The 22,609-nt window shown below is 39.4% G+C and overlaps 1 protein-coding gene across 5 annotated transcripts; it reads right to left on the bottom strand.

The window, feature by feature from the left end:
- Positions 1 to 26: 26 nt before the first annotated feature.
- Positions 27 to 22,306, bottom strand: LOC132783989 (exocyst complex component 4). 5 transcript variants are annotated; one of them, XM_060789333.1, is made up of 18 exons: positions 22,118 to 22,306; positions 21,522 to 21,683; positions 7,268 to 7,318; positions 7,131 to 7,194; positions 6,730 to 7,058; positions 6,556 to 6,627; positions 5,863 to 5,975; positions 5,645 to 5,807; positions 5,366 to 5,561; positions 3,894 to 3,994; positions 3,282 to 3,622; positions 2,478 to 3,225; positions 2,298 to 2,422; positions 1,944 to 2,234; positions 1,486 to 1,887; positions 826 to 1,429; positions 558 to 764; positions 27 to 500 (listed from the first exon to the last, which is right to left on the bottom strand). In XM_060789333.1, the coding sequence occupies exons 2-18, from the start codon at positions 21,612 to 21,614 to the stop codon at positions 324 to 326; spliced, it is 4,077 nt and encodes a 1,358-aa protein (XP_060645316.1). In that variant the 5' UTR covers positions 21,615 to 21,683; positions 22,118 to 22,306; the 3' UTR covers positions 27 to 323. The 5 variants fall into 5 exon arrangements, with proteins under 5 accessions (XP_060645316.1, XP_060645314.1, XP_060645312.1 ...); XM_060789331.1 differs by lacking the exons at positions 27 to 500; positions 558 to 764; positions 826 to 1,429; ... (4 more) ...; positions 3,282 to 3,622; positions 3,894 to 3,994 and having other exon boundaries at positions 4,370 to 5,561; positions 21,549 to 21,683; positions 22,118 to 22,303; XM_060789329.1 differs by lacking the exons at positions 27 to 500; positions 558 to 764; positions 826 to 1,429; ... (5 more) ...; positions 3,894 to 3,994; positions 22,118 to 22,306 and adding an exon at positions 21,869 to 21,888 and having other exon boundaries at positions 4,370 to 5,561.
- Positions 22,307 to 22,609: the final 303 nt, after the last annotated feature.

The following is a 22,609-nucleotide window of genomic DNA, read 5'->3' as shown; positions in this document are numbered from 1 at the left end:
CAAATAAATATATTGCATAGCTTTCGTTGTTACATTTTCATTTATTGTGTATAAGCCATATTACAATATTGTTCATGAACTTTAGAATATAAGTTTATAAAGGACTATATATCGCAACACCAAGTGCATGCCAACATGTTCAAAACATTTATAATCAATTTTATATATGTAGGCTTAACATTAGCATACTCATTCTTTTTTCACTTACACATTAAAAACTATTAATAATGCATGTGTGTATGTCTGAATGTATGTGTGAGTGGGCATACAAGGCGCAATGCATTTAAAATTGATATTTGATTTAACTTGTGTAACTCTTTCTATTATACAACAACACCCTTGGAGGGCTTAGCGCCCAATATGTCGGATAGTTTTTGTTGATAGGAAGCCAGTAAATTGGCATCTGTAATGCCACATGCCTTGCACGATAATTGCAATGCGTTGAGCAACTGCATCTCGGAGAATTCCGTTCCACGCTCCAGCAGTGAGTTGAGTATTTCCTGCAAGTAAAGCAGATTAATTTTCTGATCGATAAAATGCATCTATGCATTACTTACATCCGGCTCCATGCAAAGCAGCTCGTAGAAATGTTTCGCCTGATCCAAGGCAACTTCTCGGGATGCAGTTATGTTGCTCAGTGTCTGCTGCAAAGCTATCGAATTGCGACACATGCGCTGCACAGTGATCTGATCAATGTGCTCCAAGTAGTTGGACGCCTGAATAAGAATGCGTGCAGCTAGATGCGCTAAACCCTCAAAGATATACTAGAAGAGCCGAATTCATTATTCATATTGATTATAACAGAAAAAAACTGAAAATTCTTACCCTCGTTTTGCGCGGATGCAGAGTGGCACTAAATGCCTCATCCATTTCAGATAGACGCTTGTTTAGTACCGATACCTGACGATCCGGCTCTAATATATCATCCTTAGAGCCCACATAGCTATTCGTTCTAATGCTCGACTTGGAACGCAAATAGTGAAAGCATTGCACACGCACCTCTAGATGCAGCACCAGCAGACATGTATTTGCAAGCTCATCGAACTCTAATGCCAAGTTAGTCATCACCTTTATGGTGCCATCCTTGATGGCCACATTCGCTGTGCATTCGGCAGCCGCTGAGTTCAAACCGTTGACGAGGGGACGTCGTAACTCGTTGGCAAACTCGGAGACGCGCACCGAGAACCATTCCATACTCTCTTGTAGTATGGCCAACTCTTTGAGAACACTGATGTCGGCCAATATTTCCTGTTGAGTTATGCCTCCTTCACCTAAATTGCTGGTCAGCATTTCAGCTTCTCGTATGTTTCGTTGCTGCACTTGCAACGGACTCTCTTCCTCGGATGGCTCAAAATTGGTGCGTTGCAATTTGCGCGTGTGTCGAGCACGCTGACTCGATGTCTTTAGATCAGTCCAATTGGGTAACGTTCTACAAGTATTTAAAGTTATTAATATTGCAACACAAATATTAAACTGGAGAATTACTTTAAGAAGCGACTGATGTCCTCATCCTTCAACCAAGCCACACTGTAGATACGCTTATCTTCCGAATCTGGCTGTACTATTCCTCTGTAGGCCGCTTGGCATATCTCTCGGTAGGCCTTTAACAATGCACACACCATCTTTAGCAGCTCCTCTGAGTAACAAGGCAAATCCTCGATAAGATTTTTTGTCTCCACCAATCTTCGCTCAACCATGACTGTGGACTGCAGAAGTGGTCTGCTCAAATTTAGCGATTTCATCTCCTCAGGTGTTATAATTGCACGCCAAGCATCTTGATTCTTGGACAGTGATTCAATGGTCAATTGCAAGTTGCGATTGTGACCCTTGGATAGGAATGTGTCCTTGATATAGTTATCCACAAAGTCATGCAAGCTGCAAGGTTGTCTACAATAGAAATTCATTACTTAAACGCAATCTAAACGTAATAACCATGAACTTACCCTGGCTTGCATTTCATAAAGTTTTCAATTTCCTGTATGTAGCCCATCAAAGGCAAATACACTTTGGTGATCACATTCTGATCAGGCGTGCATATCAACAACTTTTCGCGCTGCTTTTTCTCGTGCGGCAGTAGACCAGTCACAGATCCTTTGCCGCTGCCTAGCGTGCCACCCAAATTGTCATCCACTGAGGCATCCGAAGCATTGCGTCGATGTTCCTTGAACGTTTCATGCATGCTATTGCCTGCTATATGCGATGACTTGTCAAACTTGAACATGGTTTTCTTGGTGCTGTTCATGAAAATGAAAAACCAATTAGTTTGATTTAAACTAGCTAAGTAATTAATTAGCTACCTTGGAACTTTTCGTCTTAGGAAATAGGAGTTGATATTGTTTGTTGGCTCGGCAAATCCCGTTTGCGAGCTCTCATCCCCTGATGTATTTTGAATATCCAAGTAATCCGTAAGCAACAGTTGCAACTAAAAAGTATGTTTTATTAGCCAATAGTGGATCTATTTTCTTACTTTTACTTACCACAGATTGCGCCTGCGCCCAGAAATCCGTCAGATCATAGGGTTGTGGTCCAACCACAGCATACTTTTGACCTACAGCCAAATAGTTCTTGAGGAGCAGCGTGTGCGTCTTTGCGATCGCTTTGAACTGTTTGAAAATCAACTCTAGAAGAGTAAGCAACGGATTCATTTCACCAGTAGCTGCAGCTGCTGTAGCTTGCAGCTGCTGTGTTGTATGGCGCACCACATTCAAGAGTTCAGTTTGAATTTGTACACGCAGCGTTTCCAACGAATCTGGCACCTTATGCAGCATGCCAAAGCATTCCACGATTATGGCAATGAAATAGCTCATGCTCAGTTCGGGATCAATCAAATCCGCATCTTCAATAATCTCTGCCTTGTCCAAATCAAAGCCTTGAGCCATTTCGCTCAATGCCTTGCGCACCCGAGCATTTGCTTCAATGCGATCCGTGGAGCGACGTGCAGCAATGCCACGCGTAAAGCTCGAGTTGAGGCGACTCGAATTGCTGCGCTGAAATGCCTCGTTTGCAGAGTTTTTGTACACCTGTGTGACGAGCTCTTCGTGCAGACGTTGATAGAGTTGTTGGCGTCGCGACTGCAGATCGGTACGTAAATCGGCCAAACCTTCGACACCCAACAGCGGTCCATTTAAGGTAGCCAACGCATCCGTCAGTGCTTTGCTGGCATGCAAATACTGACGCTTTTCCGTGTAGCTGACCACACGTTGAGGCACTTTGCGCAGCTCTTGACTGCAATAGATGATTACTGAATGTATTTGAATATTATTAACGTATTGATGACTTACATTTGCTCGAGCATCTCTAGCACATACTTGTGCTGCACTGCGTCCGTCCACATCTTCTTGAGCTCATCGCGACGACACTGCAGCAATCGCTTGCAGGCGCCCAGATTCTCTTTGACTGCATGAATGCGCTCGCGACTCGCTGTGACCTCTGTGGACACCTGGCTGAATAGTGGCAGTACTTGAGTAAGTTGCTGGTCATGACGTGAAACGAGTTCATTTAGTCGCAGATCGGAACGCTTGAATTCTTGTTCGATTTTCTGCTTCTCCTTTTGTCGCTCTTCGGTTGTTTCACTAAAACCCAGCGATTTGATGACATTGACGAGGAAGCCACATCCAGCGGACTGCAAGAAAAATTAACGCCCAACAAAAGTGATGATGATGAATTTGCCTTCTTATTAAGATTATCGAATATCAAAGAGGGCGTGAAACAACAACAAATACAACAATTGTAGATTTAAGCGGTGTCGTCATCAGCTTCATCTTTGCCAGATGCGATGTTAATGAACAAATTAAAACCATATACAAATAGCATATGTATTAAATATACTTGTTGTTTGTTATTTTCACAATTTGTTTCAAGTTTTTTATAAAAACTTGTAAATAATATTGTACCTCATCCTTGCCATATTTAATGCCCCTAGGTGGCTTTGTCGGCGGTGGCGCGTCCATGCGGATGGGTTTAAAATCAAAGTAACCCGAGCAAGTTTGTTGCACTGTAAGCGAATTTATCACTCTTTATTTATTTACAACATTTTGTACTGCAAGTGTATTATTTTCTATTATTTTTATAAAAATGAGTTGCAAAACAGTGTGACCACAAGCTAACGTTTCAAACATGCCGAGTTGCATCGATAAAAATATACTGCAATATACCATTTCGCTATTGTGAATAGAATAAATACCAAAAATATGTAAATTCGTTGGCGCCTCTTTTAAATTGTTGGTGCAGAGCAATTTCACAAATATTAATATTTTTTTAATTTACGGAAATAATGTTAAAATGGGTTGCCCTGGATTTTTATATATATTTTTGGAAATCATTTTGAACACATCGATTTTCTGCAAACGAGAGCAAATAACAATTCAACTGTGGTTTTCAATTTGAACTTTATTATTTAACGGTTGCTACATCTATGTTGAGTGCTTGGATTATTTTAGAAATTGGTGTCTAAAGCATTGCTTCACACTTAAAAGCCAATATGGTAATGGTTATATGGTTACCGTTATGCTAGAAAGCTTTCAAAGCTTAGCTACAATAATTTTATTTCTCTTTCCATTGCTTTGTTCACTTGATTAAACACTTTATGTAATTTGTGTGCCTTGTTTTTGAGTTTCATATATAGTACTTTAAATAAGCAGCATAATGCTGTGGTGCTTTCAACTTACACTATATATAATAATTGTATATATTTATTTATTGAAACAACAATGGTCTGTTGCTTTTTCTTGCAAATTGTAGATGTAGAAAAATTAGTGGAAAACAAAGTAACAACGGGAGTCACAATTGTGTTGTAATTTTTTTTGTTCATTTTTTTGTTAATTTAGTTTTGAATTGCTTAGGTACAGTGTACTAGTCGGAGGTATTGCATAGATGATTGCTCGTACATAAAGTACAAATATATTATAAGTTAGTAGTTAATGACACATTTGTCGCTAAGTTCGAACAATTGGAAGTTGACTTGAGATATGATCGCTTTTCTTTGGTTTTCACAGGTGGGTCGTTGGGGATTACATAATTACATAACGCTAAATGTAAACACTTACAATTTGTTAAGTTGTTAATTTTGTTGTAGATATTGATATTAAAAACGATTATTACATAGGTTATTAAAATTTGGCTTAAAATTCATGTTGTTCATTTGGCTAAAATTAATACGATTGCATCATGAATGATTGTTTGTCTAGTTTCACATAAAATATAACATGTTTTCTTAGTTGTTCTTTGTTAATTACGGCTTGTTACTAAGTTAAGTAATTTAATTTAAATATGCATAATATTTAACTTAGTTTCTCTACTCAACGTTGCTGACTTTCTCTCTTGCTCTCTCATTGTGTTGTTGATTACTCCTTTTTGGGCGACTCACTGTTCATTATGCTGAGACGACGAATATTGGGTTTGTCGTAATCCTCCATAGAAATGCCGCGCGATAAGCGGCGTTCAAATGAGCTTGAACTGGCAGTGGAATACGATCGTCCACGATCAACGCCTGGCATTACGATCGAAGTGAGCAATCCCTGGCCTTTGCAGAACAATAGAATCGATTGAGCAACCTTGGATGGCTAGAAAGGCAAAGCAAAAGTAATCAACATTAAAAAAAAATAAATAATAAATTATAATATATATATATAATAAATATATTTACAGCATCGGCCAAAACATCGCCAGCACGTTCTATCTTCAAGATGGTAACGCGTTCCTTCTCCACATCACGATGTAACTTCTCAACCATTGAGGCATATGGACTGAGCATGCCAGTGATCAAAATGACATCGACTTTGCAACCTTTGAGTGTAAGATCCTTGCGACTGCAAATTAAATTGAATTAATAAAGAATTTTACAAATCATATTATCTTTTTTACTTCATGAACGCCTTCACGTAGAGACCGACATTCTTGCTGTTCAATGATCGATGCAAACGCTTTTGATACTCGGCCACAATCTTGTCCTTATCTGGATTCTCGCCAACAATTTGCTATATATAAGATTAATGCAATGGATGTTCGTGGTGCATTTGTGAGTAAGCAGAGTATTTGCATTAGAAAATATTTCATTTGTAAGTAATGTAACAACATTAAGCATATTACATTACTACACTACAAAGCAGGCAAATTACAAAAGTTGCATGCATAACAATGAAAACTATACAAATTTTTGTTTGGAGAAATTTTGTATTTTTATAATGGCCGATTTCTTGATTGAGCTCTACGTACCGAGGGCTAAAAGAAAGGAAACAATAAAGATATAATATTAATAAACATGCCGCCTATGGACCTAGAACTATTGAAGGTTCAGCAAAATGTTGAATATATTGTTGAAATGTTCTGAGACTATATAAAGAGCATGAGTACTAAAGAGAGCTGAAGCTAAATATATATATTTTGGTTTAAACTTTTGGTTTACCTCCATGACCTGCAAAGTGCAATCGAAATGCACACAAGTTTAACATAAAATAGACAAAAAACAATAGAAATTAACACTTAGATTAATCAATGACAACAGACACACGCACACAAAGACACACATTGAAGTGAACTGTAATCATTTGTACTTACATGTCCAAATTTGTGATACATTAGAAAGCTCTCAGCCGATTGGGCCACCTCATCGCTTTTCCAGCTAATGAACTGCAAATGGTCAGAGAATAGCAGACAACGTATTAATTCCCAAGTAAACAGATAGCACTTGGCGTTAAAGTGTATCTCGCTCTCACTCTCTCTCTCTCGCACCTTGCTCTTAAAGGATTGCAAAACACTTGCAGCACTGCCGGTGGCATTGATCAGAATGAGGCCAAGTGCCCGACTAGGATGGGCGAGGCCAAAACGGGCCAGGACATTGGCACCGGCTCCCTCGCCCAGACCAATTACATATTTTACATGCAGATAGTCCAGCACGGTGACCAAATCTTCGCCCAAAGCCTGTAGCGATGGAAATGGGAAATTATCGGCCAAGGCATCGGCATTGTCCGCATGGCCGGGCACATCGACATGTATGAAACAAGAGCGCTCCTTGATTTCGGTCATGCAGGGGCTGCTCACGAATTCCTGAAAAGAATTATCTGCCCATGTGGCGTATGCGTATTATTATAATTAGTATACAATCAATTTACATCAACTTATTTTTTACATACGATTACAGCCCAAATCGTGCACTGTAATGAATACAGCACGTTTCTCCTGCTGCGACAGATCTCCCTTTAAAGTGTAAATAGAAATATGAAGTTTATTATTTTGTTATACACAAAATTGTCGGCATATTCAACTTTACCTGGACTATGACTGTCAGATCGCCGCATTTTTCCGTGCTGATGTTGTATTTCTGTAATGCCATTGACATTGCGAATTAAATACTAATTGGATTATATTATGCACTGTTAGCGCGTTACAGGCAATTTTCAAAGCAAAAAGTGAATTACAAAAACCAAAAAAAAAAGCTAAAAGGCAAAATCATTTTCACGTTCCCATTAAAACAAACTGAAGCGTGAAAAATGACTGGGCATGAAATGACCAAAAAAAATAAAATGCGTCTCGCTTTTGTGTTGTTTGTTGTGTGGGCTTCTCAGGAAGTGTAAAAAGGGAAGGAGAGATGCTCTATGATGATGCTAAATGTCAATTGCATGCATCCCATTTAAGTTCCAACAATTCAACTTTTTCAATAGGTGCAAAGTGTTGCCCCAAAAAGTAGGCAATGGAATTTTACGAACGGAAATGGTATTTTCAAATGATAATTGCTGAATTCAATTTCAATTTCATAAAATATTTAAAGCTTAAACAATATTTATTGCAGCAATTACGTTTTGTTTAATAGTGCAAACTGTAAACAATGAGCCAGCACTAATGGCTAGTTATAATTTATTAAAGCTTAAGTTAAATGTATACACAACATTCGCAACCTCTGCACACATCTGCATAAGCCCTGGCTATTGTCCATTGCCCGAGTATCCTTCAAACACACACACATACACATACACACAGGCACAGAAGAGACACCCACACTAATAGAAAACACTTATTGAAATTGATGGAAACTATAAAAGTGTCAAAAGACACCAGCCAGTGTAACATTTTCCGTTTCTAAGGGCTCTCGTCAATATCTTTGGCCCAATACAATTTGCCTAAGCTCCTTAATGTAGTCTAAAGTGTTTTCTTCTTCGGTTTTTTGTTCGTTGCTGCTGTTGCTTGCGTTAAGCAAGTAAATAGATAGATAGATAAACAAATGAGTATTATGTAAATGCAGCACCAACTTTTAATAGCATTGAGTTAGCGTTGGGAATAAAAATAGAAGACGGAAAAAATAAAAATGAGCAACAAGAAACAGAATAACAGACAACGCTGTGGCAGTGGTTGTGGCTATGGCTGTGTGTAGTTGCTGTGTGTAGTTGCTGTGGTCGCTGGCAGCTGCAGGTCATCTGTTTGCCGAATGCCAATAAAAGTTGCGCTTTCAAATTAAAAACATAAATAAAACATGTTGATGTTGACTTGTGGCCGCTTGCAGTAAATTTACATAATACGACGAGCAGCGAGAGAGTCAGTTTCAGGCTTTTAATGCTGCTGCTTGGCGGTAACAAGCAATGCACATTATGGCAGCTCAGCCACGCCCCTTTTCGCTAAGGCCAACAACTGTCCTTGCTGCACACACACAGGGGACGCTGCTGATGCAGAGTGCTGTGCAAACAAACAAAACAACGCAAATAATGGCGTTGACAATGGCTATGGCGACGATAACGATGGCGATGGCGATGGCACTGACAATGGAAATGGAATAGCGGGAAATAGGCCTGGGCTTGACATCGCAGTCGCAGTCCGGAATTATTGCTATATAAACAACAGCATGGAAATTGCGCCCGCCATCTCGTTGTCGTCACAAATCAATTGCAATTAATTGAGCGAGCGAAAAGGCGAGGCACAAGAGTCACTCATAAAGCTGCTTGCTTTCAGCATTTGAAAATCAATTTTTGTTAATTATAAATTGAAAAACCCCCACGAGCTAATTGCCAAAGAACACACAACACAGCAAACAAGCAATATTTAAGATGAACTTTAAAATCATACAACTGCAACATGAAAGTAACTTGTTTATTTTATGATGGGGTAAATATCCTTAAGCTGCTGCAAATGCACGCAGCGATCGAATAAAGTAGCATTGGAGTGGAATGCCATAAAAACGCGATTGTAAATAATGAAATTGGCCATAAATTGCACAGAGTCTGATGTGTGTATGAGCACCTGCGCACCTGACTGACTGCACTTTACGACCTGCCAATGCTCATCCACATCGAAGCCAACTGCTACTGCATTCCTCGTCGTTTGAGTTGTGTCGTTGCTGTAACGCAGTTAAGATGTCGTCTGCTCTTATCGTTAAGGTTGACGCATTCGATGATTGATGTTGCGGTTGCTGAGCTGTCGCACACAGCAACAACATCGAATTCGACATCCACATCCACATCCACATCCACATCGACACCGACCGACAGGACGGCACGCAGCCTTAACCACACACGTCGTATACGTAATGAAAGAAACTTTTGCTCGCATTCAAGCTTTATGAGGTGTCTCGATTTCCCTTTGTGTGGTTTTCTCAACTCAATTGTAAACTACAATTGTTCATTCGTACTTTTGCCTCGGGCGCAATGTTTTCCTATTGCTTTTTCTGACTGAAATACTATTGCCATCAATCAATTAAATAAAAAAACAACATTCTCGTATACAACACAACTCTTTGATTTAGATTTTATTCGAGTACTTGTTAATGTTACTTTTGCAATACGCTGTGGGGCGTACATTTTAATTGACTGCTCAATGGGTCAATGTTTTGAATTGTTTGCAATGCACTCTCAATTGAGAGATATACACGAGTTTTTTTGCATACGTCTAATTGACGTATGCCTCATTAAATGCTGAAGGGTTTGCTAATTGGTGCATGCAACGCACTCAGAAAGAGTAAGAGAAAGCGAGTGTGGGAAAACTTTTGATGTCTGACAACTGACATGTAAGCAATTTAAAATGTGGTTATTTATTTACGTCAAAGCTGCCATCCAAATATTTACAGCTGACGAAAAATGCAATTAATTAGAGGCCAGGAGAGTGTGTGTAATTAAAATAAATATCGCTGACAACGCGTTAAGGATTTAGAACAGCTTTACGTTGTTCAAACTTTTAAATACATTTTCCATGCACTACGATTATGCTTTTCAGCATTACGAGAAATTAGACGCGAGTGTTGAATTATGAAATCATTTGTGCCATGTACTTAATTAACTTGGCTCTAAGGCACACTCTTATTGTGCCTCTCATTTGTATAACAACAAACGTGCCTGATGCCCTCGACATGTCACATATCACACATTCTTGCCTAATGGGAAGTCTAATCAAAATGGCCGGGGCATGCTGTCAGCTCAAAATTCCCACGCACTGAGGTCGATGCTATCCGATTACGACATTAAAACGTTGCTTGTCGGTTGCTGCTTGCTGCTTGCTGTCGGCTGACGGTCTGGGCAAAATGGTAATGGCACAGAATCACGGCGAACGAACGAACGAGTGCAAAAGCGCCACATGAGCGGAAACGGCAGTAAAAGTGTAAGCGCAGTCAGCCAGGAAACAGGCAATGGGAAGAAGACGATGGCAGCCAGCAGCAGCAACAGCAGCAGCAGCAGAGAAGTAAAAAAATGGAAAACTGGCAACGTCAACGATTTCAGGAAAATGAAAATATAAAACACGTCAGTCAGAGCTCGCAGCAGCATCGGCAGCAACTAGCAAAGAGCTGAGGGTAACGGCAATGAGGTCAATGAGTTGACACGTACACAGACACACACACATATATACTCACACATACATGTAAAGCTGCAACTTTTAGCTGTCGCTTAAGGGCATTGCCTGAGCCATGTATGAAGACCTCAGCACATACTACACAGAGCACAAACTATAGTCATATATCATGACCAAGTGATACTGTTTCATGCATGTTTGTTCGGCATTCAAGCATGGTTAGAGTAACAAACAAAAGGCAACGTTTAGTGCACATTTCAATATGCACTGCTCTAGATGTTGTTGTTGTTGTTGTTGTTGTTGAGTGGTAGCTATGCTTTAAGCCTGTTGTTTTATTTTGTGTTGTCGACACAGCTGGCAGAGGGAATGGAAATGAGCAAAACAAGCAAAGTGCCAACAGGCAAAACACCCAAAGCCAACGAACAACTTTCTGAACATGAAAATACAATTGCTCTAACGGTATGCTTTATGGCTTTTCTTCTTTCTGTCTCTCTAGTTATTTTGCATGCTGTGCAGTGTTTCACCTTGGACAAAAAAACAAAACTTGTCGGTATTACCGACAGCACATCCAAAATGTCTGCAGCTCTTGTGCTTGTTTTTGAAAGAAAAACACACAGAATTTTAAGACGATAGCTGGTAGTAAAGGAAAATGTTGATTTGCCAAACCGATTTGAGATTGATATGCAAACAAACTGCGTCAGATAATTCCAATTACGTTGGCTTTAAAGCACAGTGGATGAAGTCTCTTGAAATCAACTTGACTCACAACGAAGTCAAGTGCCTTGTGCTGAGTGCACTACACAAAAGCCAAGACACAGCCGCTGACAGCGCAAGAGAGAAGCGCGGCACTTAAGCATAAAGTTTATCTAACAAAGTGCTTGTTACTCAATTCTGGTTGGTACAATTTTCCCGCATTTTCCCGCCACTTCCTTTCGGCTACTGGCCGAAGAGCTAATCAGCACTTCCGTTTCCCAGACACGCCTAACTCAATCGCCGGGATTTCAGTTAGTTACATTTATTGCATTCATAATTTAAACCCTATATAGACTTTGTCTCTTTTGCTCTTTGGCACTCTCTCTCTCTCTCTTTCTATCGAACGAATGTTTGTTTGCTTGTTTATGGCTAACACAAAGTTTTGCACGCTTTTGTCCACTTCATGATGACCAATATGTATTCAAGTGTAAATGGATTTTCGGTTCATAACACACACAAACACAAACACAAGCACAATCACACACATACACAAACACATACACACAAATATAAATGACAGGGACACAGATACACGTATAAATTCGCACGCCTACACACTTCTGAACACGTATACTTTAGGGATTGTTGAAATCCCACATCGCTTGCCACATCCGGCAGAGTACACAAGAAAGAATGAAGTGCTGCGAAGTGATCGACTCAAGCATACCCTGCAGCATGCACTTTGTTGTAAAGTTGATAAATGAATAAGGATTTGCATTTTTTAACTTTTAAGTAATGTTGTAAATACAAATAAAGGTTGTTCAACTGCTTTAAATTAAAGTTATAATTATACACTTATTTTACCTATTGATCTTTGCAATCAATTTGATTAGATGCAGAGTATAATGAGAAACAGTGGCTGCCTGTAATATGCAGCCATGTGGCACTCAACTGCGAGAGGTACTTATATTCGGTTAAGTGCTGTCATGTGTCGCCTGCCAAATCCCCCCGAAATCCCCAGCACTATCCTGCCAACAAACCGGATGTCTCGGTTTGCTCATCAAATTGATGTTTCACTTTTGATATGGCAAAGAGACGGGGAGAGAGAGGAAACATTGCGTAGATTCCTATATACATCTCGAAGGCATGCAAAATGCAAATTTAATTATTGACATTTTCGTTGTGTGTGTTTGTGTGTTGTTGGTTTTTATGCTGAGTGAAGTAGGGAAATGGAAACAGCAAAATAAAATAATAAAAAAACATATTATTGATCCGTATAATAAACGTGCGTGTGTGTGTGTGTATTTATGATAATTTGCACATTTCCATTTAACCGCTGGCAGTCACCTTTACTGACAGTCATTGGCCGCACATTAATATCAATTAAATTTCTATCAGCTGGTGCTGCAAAACATATTGTATAATGCAGCATCCACTTATTGGCCACATTAATGTCTATCAAAACACACACACACACACACACAAAACACAGCACACCTACAGCCAGCAACATGAAAGAACATGAAGTGCAATTATACTGAGTGGCAAATGAGTTCGTGCATGTGAATAGGAAAGCAGCTTGATCAAATGGATTTGCATAAACATGTCTGAGCTAAAAGCGTACTATAACGTTTTCACTTTCAATACTCATAGATAATGCAAATGCTCAATTAGGCTCTTCCTCTCCTTCTTCCTGCTCCTTCTCAACTGAATAACTTAATCAGTGCATTAATGTTATGAGCAGCTAAATCACTTTCTGGTCGTTAGCACAACATTTAGTGAGCATCATAAACTTTTCTTATGTCCGTTCGCATAATTTGTATTAACTGTTGCCGCGTAGCTTAGCTGTTGCTCATTATGTGAAATCGCCGCCTAATTGGGAATTATCTCTTGTTCGCTTTTAAGCTCAATTAAGAATTATGGCAACCGAGGTGTCACGCCCGCTTTAAGGTTGATGCGATGGTTGGTTGGTTTGCCAAAGTTTTCAACTCTCGTGATACGTGATATATTTATATGCTTCGGCACGCTTTATTGGAAAATTGTGAATACGAATCCTTGGACAAGGTTCTTTCTAAAAGTCGTTGCTTAAAGAGTACCTGAGAAATGCGAGCAACGAAAAGTTTTGTCAATCAAGCGACGCGTCAAAAGTGTTGCTCTGAAAGAAACTTTTCGCACTTTATATCCAGCAAATTTGCGGCAAACTTTAGAGGTCGCATTAAGTGAGTTTTTAATAGACAAAACCCGAGTTGAGGCCTGCCGCTGTAAAACCCGTCAATTAAAGGTCATTTAAGTTTTTTAACCACTCTCTCTCTGGCTAGGTTAGTGAGAGACAGCAGATGCTGTGAGGGGTCTCTGCTTGTTTTATGGGGCGTATGCGTAATGTTGCCTTGAAAACTTTCAACATTTTGCCATGGGCAAAGTTATGCCAAAGAGAGAGAAAAATAAATAAAGAAAGTAAAAAATACTCAACAATGTCGCACAATGTCGCATATACGATTATATATGGCAGCTCTCAAGCAGCTACAGCAGCTGTGTTCACAAATTTGTCAAAGCCTCGTTGCGTATGTGTAATATTTATTGAAGGCGCCGCTAATGGAAATTGAAAAAAAATTCATTAAAAATGCAATTAAACGCCAGAAGCGATTGTAGATCAACTGACGGACAGCCAACAAATTGAACTCGAAGCCGGAGCAAATAAATAACAAGGCAAACAGAAGGCCAAGAAAATGTTGAATGTCGTCTCGACTCGACTCTCGACTTGAATTGACTTCAATGTTCAGCCAGTGCAAAGCTGGACAAACAAAACTATGTGTACATATATAAACAAAGAGCAAATGCTGCTAGCTGCTGGCCTCCCATAATAAATACTCACTCACACATACGCACCCACACAGAGTGAAATGGAGGCGTGGCACTTTTTACACTCTTCTGCCAATTTCGGTGTAATGAAAGTTTATTCAATGCACAAGGCCATAAACTTGCCCAACCGATGCCCTAGACAATCCAAAAGGCAACCATACAACAAACCAAAAAAAAAATTGTATATGTAAAAGGACTGCTCGAAGGGTGCAGAATGCGAAAGACACACTGTGATCTTTGCTCCATTTTTCGGTTTACCGTGTAAGTCAACAAATTACACAAGAAATTGGCAGAATATTTTTTCTCTCCGATGCAGCAATAACGAGACTCATGTAAATGGCACACATTTGATTATGTGCGTGTTAGTGTGTGTATGCTATTGAGTATTATATATGTATATGTGTGTGTGTTTGTGTGCGAGGTCCATGATGGCAACCTGCGGCGCTTTGCACATGCTCTACATTTAGGGGATCACATAAAAAACCAAATGAAAAAATAAAAGTTGAACTTTAAATGAATGATGTTGATACCCTGCACCCTTAGATCGCTAAGAAAACCCAAACGGGAATAAGAAATTACAATAAAACTAAGCTGGAATTCAATTTAGCAGCTTGTTTGACAAATACAAATTTATAATTAATTTCGTTGGCGAAATGCGTCCAAAAGTTTTGCACTCGCAACCTGATTAAATTGAATGCAAACAAAACATTTAATGTACACCAAATGATTATCATATTTCCAATTATATTTCGCTTAGCTCGAACAAAGATAAAAAACAGTCCTTCAGGGTCGAAACGGATTCTTTTTCTTAATTAAATTTGCATTCTTCGTTTTGTCAACTGAGAACAATAGCGAAAAAGTCAAGTTGGAAAAAAACGAAATCCTTGCCAAATTGAAGCACGCAAAAAATGTCTGGCAAGTGGAATGTTATTATTATGTGAGAGCAACGGAAATATGTTTTAGTTGTCAGCATATTTGGAATTGAAATTGAATGCGACCTCGCTATCAAGTGAACACATGCAACATTTTTGCCTTGCCCGGGCTTAAGTCGAACGAGAAGAAGATTGCATACTTTACGAGCAGAGCAGAGCAGTGTTTGTCTGCTGATTCAGTTAAACACACAAGTTAAGCTGCACAATGGGCGCCAGTTTAAGTGAGCCACAAATCGATTTATCTGATAAGTTCTGCGATGAGCAAAGAGATTTGCCATTTAATTTACGAGTACTACGTCTCGAAAGAAAGTGTAGAAAAAAGGTAGAGAAATAAATGAATGTCCGTAAATTACAGGCGTAACTAATTGCCCCGTCTCTAATGTCTTTGGCGCTGACAATTATGGAAGACCGTTAATAACAAACTTAATAAACAGCTAGCAACACTCGTTGCCCATTTTGAGCTGCTCAATTTATTTGGACTGCCAGATGCGAACGCAAATGGCACGTGAAATGAGTCCCCGTTAACGGTAATGGTCACCCAGCATACACATTTCAGATGTTGCTGTTACAGTTTAACAGTTACAGTTACAGTTAGCGTTACAGCTACAGTTGCGCCCACACAGATGAAGCGACAATTATGCAATTTTTATGAGTCGCACGCCAAAAAAGTATGCTATGCCCTTTGAGAGCAACCTGCCAGCCAGCCACCAAAAGACACCAACTTACAAATTCCAAAACGACGACCGCCAACCCACACACACACACACACACACTGAGACACACAGCTGCTGACAAGGCCACAGGGCTTGAGCGGGCTTTGCATAGTTTGTGGCGTTGCAGTTGATGCCTTCATATATCTAAACTGAGGCGCAGCTTACGGTCTGAGCATCATAAATGTGTCGTGAGTTTTCGCAAAAGTCACGTAGCGACTGAAAAATGCAACGAATGCAGGTGAGAAATGGCACCGCAATGCAACTGGCGAACTGCAACTTGCCACTGCCAGTGGCATGCGACATCGCTAAACACATAATTAAACACATGAAGCGACTCAAGAACTGTTCACATAGTCAACCAGCAAATGACGCAGCAAAGCAGCCAAGTGCCAAGTGGTAAATTCCCACTCCACCGAATGAAAATACGAAAAAAATGCAATGAAAAGTGACTGCACAAAACTAAAAAAAAAAAAATAACCGAAAACTTACACTAATCTTCTCAACCGAACCGGAAGCTGCGGCGCCAGCGGAACGATGCTGTGGTGTAACCGGCTTGGACATTTCAAACAACGCACTAAAATTCACAACGCAATTCGCACAGTTCTACTTTCAACACACAAACGTTTCTCGATTCGCGTGTATCGGGCGCACAGAAGCACTTGCAACCGAATTCACAACACACGTTTTGCACGTTCACCCAAAAAAACTGCGCTTCTTTTGCTTTTGTTGTTTAGCTTGGTCTTTAGCGTACTGCGGGTGGCAACAATCGCGTTCGAGTGCTCGACAACGACTGCTGTGCGTTGCTGCTGTGTGGTCTTATCAAAGCGTTGCCTGGACGAGATGCCGCCGGAAGCAGCAACGAAGCAAGCACGACGACAACCGCACGACGACAACGACGATGATGATGATGACGAAGCGGCTAGCAAAACAAAATGCCGAAAAGTGTTATGGTAATGGTAGTTACCGTTATTGTAGTTGTGCGTCGTTTGCTGGGCAAACGGGAGGGAATAAACTGGGTGCAAGGCGATGGTGAGATGGGTTTCAGTAGTAATGGTTCTCTGCCCCCCTTTTCGACGTAGCAGAGAGCAAGCAAGATGTTACGACGCAAAAAGAAGCTTTAAAATTCTGTTCTGTGCGGGGGCATTTGAATGTTGCCGTAGGGCAGTTAGCTGGGCAGGTGTTTGCTTGGCAAGCAGTTTACGTTTGGCGCTGCCAGACAACGCAAAGATTAATCCAACTAAATTAGCCTTAAGACTTAATGGACATACTGAAAATGTAAAGCAAAGTTGCATTCAATTAATTTCAATTAAATATGATTATATTATTACTTAATTTTCACCCCTTCTCATTAACATTTCCAATTACTTTAGCAGTCAGTCTGGCAACGCTGTGCGATTGGCGCCCACGCAAAAGTGCCAAGCGCATTGCGAAATATCGTTGCCTACTTATGAGCGCAATGCTTTCTGACACCCACGATCTATATACGTGTGTACATCTGTGTATGCGTCGGTGTCTGTGTGTCTGTGTGTGTTTGTCTATTTTATATGAAAAATTCCTTTTGTTTTAGTTCTTATTCTTTGTTGGTTGCATTGTTTTGCTCACTCTCTATGGCGCTCGCGAGCTTTGTTGTTTTTTGTTGCTGCCGCTGAGCGCCTTTTTGTTTTGATGCGCTAATTTGGCAGCGCGCGGTAAAATGCCCCAAATGCCATCACCATTCATTCATTTTTATCTACCACACAGTCGCCACACTCATTCCCTTAGCTCGCTGAAATTTACAAGATATGCGCATTTGGAATTTACGTGGCCTAGGTCAAGCCGGCCAAAATGCCAACCACAGTCCCAGTCACATACTCAGGCAGCAAAACTCACACATCTGGATCTGGCAACAATGAAATCATATCCGAGAGTGCACTCTGGCCACAACAAACGAGGACAACTATTACCATATGCATATTAAATATATGTGTGTTATGTATGTACTGTACATATAAAATCAAGAAACAATGCACTGCCAGCTGACAAAATGCTGCTGAAATAACGATGATGCTGATAACGAATGTGGAGATGCGAATGCGAATGTAAATGCGCAAAGTGAATATGAATGCTGCTCACGTTTCCACTACAAGTATCACGGCTGTCAATGAGCATGGCCATAAGTCTGATGAGTTTTATTTTTTTGCTTTTTTTCTCTTCCTGACACAGCGTAAAAATTTCATGTCGACGCAGTGAAATTCGAAGCTGCATAAAAAATGTGACGCGCTCGTATAAACTAAGCATGTTCTCCTCTTGAACAAAATTCAAATTACTGCGGAAAACTTTAATGTGCTTTAAAAGTACGTGCTCATTTAGCAAATGCAAAACTTCAATCAGTTGATTTATTATTATATTTACGGTAAATCTAATCAGTACTGCTTTATTTGAGGACCTTTTCTTCATCTAACGATTGTCGAGTTATCCCCCGGTCGCTTTTTGTATTTGAATTCAATGCAATCAACTTATCAGTCAATCACAGACTCATTTAGCAGATTTGCCTTGTTTTTTCTGTAAACTGTTTAACTTTGTTGCGAATTCCAATAGCAATTCAGAGGCATGGCCACGCCCCTTACCCTCACTCTCAACACAATTTGGACGGTTAAACTTCTTAGCATTGCCAGTGGCAAGTGGCTTAGGGGCTTTCAAATGTTTTGCCGCCTCTTGCGCCTTAAAGTATGCAATGAGTAGCTCTAGGCAACTTTTTGCCATTGTTTGTTGACTTATTGTCACGCCCCCACTGACGCCTGCTGCCTGCTGCCTGCCGCCTTCCTTGTGCCGCCCATTGCTTAAGTAACGCGTCTTTTGTATTTTGTTTTGCAGCCTTTTGCCTGTGTGCTTGTGTGTGTGTGTGTGTGTCTGTAAGAGTGAGTGATATAAATCCTTGTTGTACTTGTTTTTATTGTTGTTGTTTGTTCTGCGCACCTGCCTAGGTAATTGTAGTGACATTGTTGTTTTGCCTTTGCTCAGCTTGCCGTTACAGTTAATGTGTTGTTTATGTGTGTGCACAGTGGCTGTTGATATTCTTGTTGTTGTTTCTGTTGCTTTTGCTGTTGTGGTTCTGCTTTCACTTTTTGCTTAATTTCTTCGCATGCCTCACATTGTCCGTTTAATCATACGCCCCCCTTTCTCAGCTCTTTTCTCATTTTGTTTAATTAAATCGAAATTAAAACATTACACTTGCCATTTATCTGCCACCGTCTTGATACAAAAGCAAAAAATAAAATAGAGTGTTGCGCAATAACGCGTCGTATACGCAATGAACTCTTTAAACCGCTTTACCCATTCTTAAACATTTTAAATTCGTATTGAACAAAGAAAAAACGAGTTGAATTGCAAATAAAATGACTGCAAATAATAAATAAAATGTACATCAAACAGCAAGGAATTTGTTGGGAATTATTGTCTGGCTTATTTCCACTGTAAACAAGAGCTAAACAAATATTACACAACAGCATATAAAGCGTATTAAGCGCATAAAATGATTGCGGATTTGTAAAAAGCACACTCTATATGTAAGTTGAGGGTATTAACATTGTGTAAATGGAATTTGTGACAGACGGAGAGAGCGAAAGTATTCTATTAATAAACTTAAATAGCTCGTATTACATTTAATATGATTTAAGTTGAGACTTGTAGTATCTCGCAGGATACGAGATGCGGACCCTCAACGAAATGTTTCACAAATTGTAATGCTCGACAAAATGCTTGAAGGGAATTTAATGCCTTTTAAATTGTGACCCCCAGCCAAATTCAAGTGCATGGCTTTCAAAAGTGAATTACTTATAGGCAAACACACGCACACACAGATACTCGTACTGCGCAAGAACAACGAACACTTTAAGCCCAAACGGCAACACAAGCACACGTGCCAAGAGTATGAGGATACCAGCAAAGAGGAGCAAGAGACTTTAAGTACAACAAATTCCATCTTCTTGCGTAGCTGACAATCAACTTACAAACCGGGTGAAAATTCTCCCTCTCTCCCATCCTCTCACTTATCCCTCTATCGCTCTAACACAGTTGTTCTCTCTCTCTTTCTTTCTCTCTCTGGTTCTTTGTCACTCTCACTTTCTGTGAAATTCATTTACACGATGTATTCACGCGATATTTACGCACGCATTTATTTATGTTGCACTTTATTAGCTTTTTATCGTTCATTTATTTTGCTCGTTCTGTTCGCTGTGTATTTCTCTTTGCTACGCTTCCACGTCTCTCAATCTCTCTCACCACGTAATTTCCTTTATTTGCGCTGCTATTTTTGATAAGACCAATATGTGTGACCGATAAAGACGAACGAAATGTTGAGTGGAGACAAACTTAAGCCAATGCAAATTGATTGATCAGCACCCTCGATTTTGTATTCTACAATATGTTAAAACTTCATTTGGTTCTCTCCCATTGTAATGGTTCGTTGCGAAGAAAATTAAAAGAACTTCCCTCGTTTATCGCAATTTGGCGTTTAATTAAATTTTCTGTTACACAAAACAAATTAAGCGGTCGGTCATTGGCCAACTTATGGTATATACTCGTATATAAATTCTTTAATTTTGTTTGTTTGCGCTTGCTTCACCCGCTTAATTAATGCTCTGGCTGTGTATATACTTCGATGTAACTATTTATTGCCCACTCTTTATTCAATTGATATAATTGCAAGTGCGCCACAGTCTTTGTCTCTGTTTCCATCTCAGTCTCAGTCAGACAAAAAGCGAATTTCACGAGCTATTTACATATTTAAAGTCTATTTTTAGCTTGCGTACATCGACTTTTAAATACAATTCGAAAAATGCATTATGAGTTCCGCACGTGAGTTGATAGATACAAAATCAACAAAAAGAAATGGTCATTGGCAACATAAATTAAATGTATACGTAAACTCAAATTAAAAATTCAACAAAATAAAAACAAATTAGAGGTCGACAGTGAAATTCATATATAACAACTTTTATTTATTCTAATCAACCCTTTCACTACCAGCAGCATCAAACACTTTTTCTATTAAGACAAAAACGTCGTGTCCTTGAAATTTGTATAATTAATTCGCCCACCAAATTGTTGCTCTAATAAATAAATAACAGTCAAGTGCATGCCATGCGCTTGCATATCACATTATATGAATTATAAGAGATCAATTAAATGAGCAAACAAACCGAAGACAGGGCAACGAGCCAAGTCAAACAGTCACGTCTGAGTATCTAAATTCCTAATATCTTGCACCCACACCCATGGCGACTTATCAAATACATATATCGAAGTCTTAGTATAGGTTTGTATATAATACAAATGTACTATGACTTTTCAGTTAGTTCCTGCTCAGTGTTTTTGTTTGTTTAATTTTGCTGAAATGTGGCAGTTGCTTGGCAATAATTTACGACTTGGCTAATTTGGCAACGAGTGTGGAATAATAGCAAATAAAATTCAATTGAGCATCAAATAATCATGCAAATATCAATCGCTAGCCACAACAACAATAAACGAGAACAAACTAATTGTTATATCTCACGCATTTTGGTCACTTGATGCCGATTACCTCATAAATGGTATTCAATACTCTCACCCGCTCCACCAAACTTTCAGCACGGCGCGCAAAGGAAGCGCGTTTCTCTGCTGCAATGGAAGACATAATTGGGTCTAAGAATTTAGATTTATATACTTCAGAATCGCTTGGCTCGGGTTAATTGATGCGAAACAGCTGAAAAGAAACAAGGGAATTTATTTACCCAACAATTAACGATTTGATATAATTGTTAATTCGTATCTAACGCTTTTTATCGATGACCTAACATCAATAAATGAACATAATGAATTTAAAAATGATCTTAGACACTTGCAAATAGCACAAATACCATTCGGTGACTATTTTTATTCATCGCTTACATTGTTATTATTGTGCAAGAAAGAAAAACATGAATACGATGAAAAAGCTCGCGCCAAAAACTAAACGATGACAAGCGGAAGTCGACGCAGGTGCAAGAAACCGAAATTGTTAAAAATATTTCAAATTTTGGGCACAATATTAACATAATGAAGCATCGGCCAAAAAGGTCACTCTTCAAAGGCACACAGATTGTGCATAGATTATTACACTTTTTATTACGCCGTAGATCACATATCGCGAGAAATTACCGTTATGCAGGAGTAAACAATTCAGCTGCCTATCTCTGAATAAAATTGTGAAGTATAGTTGTCAATAACTGGCATTAAAAGTTTGCGAGAATAGTAAACTTTATCCGAAAACTCCGTTGCCGATCGCATGCGACTCGCACCAAGACGTTGTGGTAATGAATTCCGCCGTTGAACTGATGACACATTAAGGCATATTCGGCTTTTGTAGCCCAGCTGAGCATAAACTGAGGAAAGAGAAAAAATACAAACGAACTTTTTTCGTAGCGTAAGAGCGCCAAATGTATATATGCATGTATAGAAGTGTGTTTAATGTACAAATTTATTTTTAAATATGCGCTTGTTGCACTCTTCATTGTGTACCTCTAGTTGAATTGATTTATGGATTGAAAAGCAAACAAGCAACAGGTGGTAGTGACGCGGTTGTCCAACCAATCAGCCACAGTTCAAGGTTCTTACACACCCACTTTGCAAATTAGAACTGATTATAGTCCT

Source organism: Drosophila nasuta, chromosome 2R, assembly GCF_023558535.2.
Source record: "Drosophila nasuta strain 15112-1781.00 chromosome 2R, ASM2355853v1, whole genome shotgun sequence".
NCBI lineage: Eukaryota > Metazoa > Arthropoda > Insecta > Diptera > Drosophilidae > Drosophila > Drosophila nasuta.
This window is presented reverse-complemented; position numbering and strand designations above follow the sequence as displayed.